Source organism: Octopus bimaculoides, chromosome 10, assembly GCF_001194135.2.
Source record: "Octopus bimaculoides isolate UCB-OBI-ISO-001 chromosome 10, ASM119413v2, whole genome shotgun sequence".
NCBI classification, from domain to species: domain Eukaryota; kingdom Metazoa; phylum Mollusca; class Cephalopoda; order Octopoda; family Octopodidae; genus Octopus; species Octopus bimaculoides.
This window is the reverse complement of record NC_068990.1, coordinates 76908669-76911520: the sequence shown is the minus strand read 5'-3', so window position 1 is coordinate 76911520 and position 2852 is coordinate 76908669. Positions and strand designations below refer to the sequence as shown.

At 43.0% G+C, this 2852-nt stretch overlaps 1 protein-coding gene across 1 annotated transcript in view; it reads left to right on the top strand.

Annotated features, from left to right (window-relative positions):
- LOC128246986 (SCO-spondin-like) overlaps positions 1 to 2852 on the top strand; it is an 87020-nt gene that overhangs the window by 82243 nt on the left and 1925 nt on the right. The window contains exons 35-36 of the mRNA XM_052970973.1: positions 1935 to 1958; positions 2652 to 2743. Coding sequence (XP_052826933.1) covers positions 1935 to 1958; positions 2652 to 2743 — 116 coding nt within the window. The remainder of the gene's footprint in view (positions 1 to 1934; positions 1959 to 2651; positions 2744 to 2852) is intronic.

Sequence of the window (2852 nt, the reverse complement as noted above, 5' to 3'; positions counted from 1 at the left end):
CCATTCACCTAGCCTAGGTCTCTGTTTAATCCACGACTGCAGTTCGGTTAAGGAGACGAGCTGCGGTAAAGCGCGCCGCACAAACGGCGACCACACCTGTTAACCGTCTTCTATCAAGCGCCGGAGATGTCGCAGTCTCAGCGCATGTCTGCGCATCATCAACCAGGGCATACCCAGCCTTCCATTTAGCAGCTGTTGACAGCAAATGGATCGCCTAACCATCGGAACGCTTCCCTTCCACAAGAAGCGGAAGAGTATGCGTTCCAGTTTGGTGATGGTAGGGTCGGGACAAGGCACGACAGTCAGACGGTATTCGATGACGGATGCGATGTACGCGTTCTCCACTTCCGCCCGACCTTTTAGGGATAGCTTCCTCTCGGCCCATTGCTGGGTGTGAGTGATCACCCTAATCGTTATTTCGCCCCAGTTCTTCTCCATTTGGAGGTCCGGACCGAACCAGACTCCGAGCAATTTAACCGGCCCGTCGATCCAGCGTCCCACAGTGGAGACGCTGTTTGACGGCATGGGCCTGCTTCTCCAGGTGCCGAGCCGCAAGCCCACTGACTTATCCCGGTTAATTTTTGCTCCCGTTACCGCTTCGTATTCTTTTAGTCTCTCGTCGACCAGCTCGATGTGCTTTTGGCTCGACACTATGACGGTGACGTCGTCCGCGTATGCAGACACGCTCGTCCCACATCCCAGCTCTCGTGGGATTCCCTCAGCGTCGCCAGCTTCCGCAACACCTGAAACTACGACTGCACCATCTCAGATACACACACATGCCTAAACACGGTCGCACGCGTGCGTGCACACACACGCGAGCGCACATGCATGTTGAAACACACTTTATAATGTGCAACGCAAGTCACGGTCTTACATATGTATTCTAGTGAAAATATACTTCAATATTTCAACACTGCACTCATCTTATGAATAAGACATATACCGAATCTACATCATTGTGTAACTAGTTTTCATTACATCCATCTTGTTATGTCAAGTCTGGATTCAAATGAAGATGGAGTGCTTTGATGTACATTACTGCTGTTATAGTTGAGAGGAAGAGCAAAGCCTGGGCGGCATGCCACAGTTTGAGATCTGTATGAAAGTCGGATCTTCCTAAAGACTGAAGATTTGTCTCTTTGTTGCTGCTGTGGTGTCTGTGCTGTTGCATTTGTCTGAAAGAAACTCACTCAGATGGTGGATGGGTACTACATGAGAATGCTGACGATGGCCCTAAATATTAACCAGTATACACTGAGGACGAATATTGATGTGACATACCATTGAGTAGGTCATTTGTATACTCGTAAATAAACGAAGTTCCCTTCACAAAATGTTATCCAGTTCAATCCCATTCCATCGCACCCTGGACAACTGTTTTCTACTATAACCTCGGAACAACCAACGACCAATCAGGGAAATTTCATAAATGAAACTGCGTAAAAAAACCCTTTGGAGGTAACATCCATTTCACTTGATTTGTGTATTTAGTCTGTACTCTGGATGAAAGCTTTATTGAAGCCCACGGAGACTTTAGCAGGATCACATTTGTTGCAAACATTTGAATCACCTGGTCATCTTCGCACATGTCTCAAAAGCACCACAAGGAGTCGTAGTTCTCTTATTTCTCTTATTTCTCTATTTGCTAGAATTAGAATTCTATTAAACTGAATATTTCGGGGCCACAAAAAGATATAGAAACCATTTCAGAATAGAGTATTCACCCAATCTCCGTCACTCGTGTCTCACCTTCCTGTCATAAAGTCCTTGCAAAACTAGCTATACGTGTTGACTGTTGTGAAACAGTCCGTAGTCATGAGTTTCAAACAATAATAGCAACATTCTACAATGTATAATTTAAATAAATAACTTTTCTAAAATCACTCCAACACTGAAATATTATAAATAATTGCTATCGTTATATTTTTCAGTCCCTACTACAGCACCTACAACAGGTAAGTTTATTTTTATTTACAAACACAAATACATCTGCATATAAACACACACACGCACACACACACACACACACACACACACACACACACACACACACACACACACACACACACACACACACATACATAAACAAACAAACACACTCGCAATCACGCCCAAACGCATTCAAGCATATACTCTTTAGTTACAGATATTTTAAATATTGTACTGTACTTATATTTCATACTAGCTTAAAAGCCGTACTCCGTGCGGACTTTTAGGATAGCTCCTATAGAGGGCTAATGAAACCTGCGGCCCAAAACTACGGGGCAGAATACTAATAAACCGTATATTGGTATCCTACCATTTCACATTTATATCACAGAGAATCACAACTGGAGAATTTTGTATCACTGTGATATTTAGAGATTGCTGTAAAGCAACAGGATAAATAATAGTCTTGGTTTTACCATTTGGTGTGAATATGAAGAGATTGTTGCCATTTCCAGCTCTGGAACAACCAACATAGACCTGACCATGGGAAAAGCACTGCTGCATGAGGTGAAGTCCAACAATTTTCAGCGATTGTCCTCTTGTAAATTGACATTGCAAAATTCTTACTGGATATTGAAGTCTCTTGAATTTAAAGGACTTGTCTGCTGGAATCAGTGGAATTCTTTGAATAAACTCATTTTCTCCCTTTCCTCGTCCAGATGTGGTTGCAGTTGCTTGTTCTATTGCACTGCTATGTGGGATCCAGATTTCTCAAAAGCATTTTTGGAACTCCTTTCTTCAATGTCAGTTTGTGAGAAGACATTCTAGGAGGATCCAAAGAGTTAAGAAACTCAGTAGTTATTATCATAGAATATATATATGCGTGTGTGTGTGTGTGTGTGTGTGTGTGTGTGTGTGTG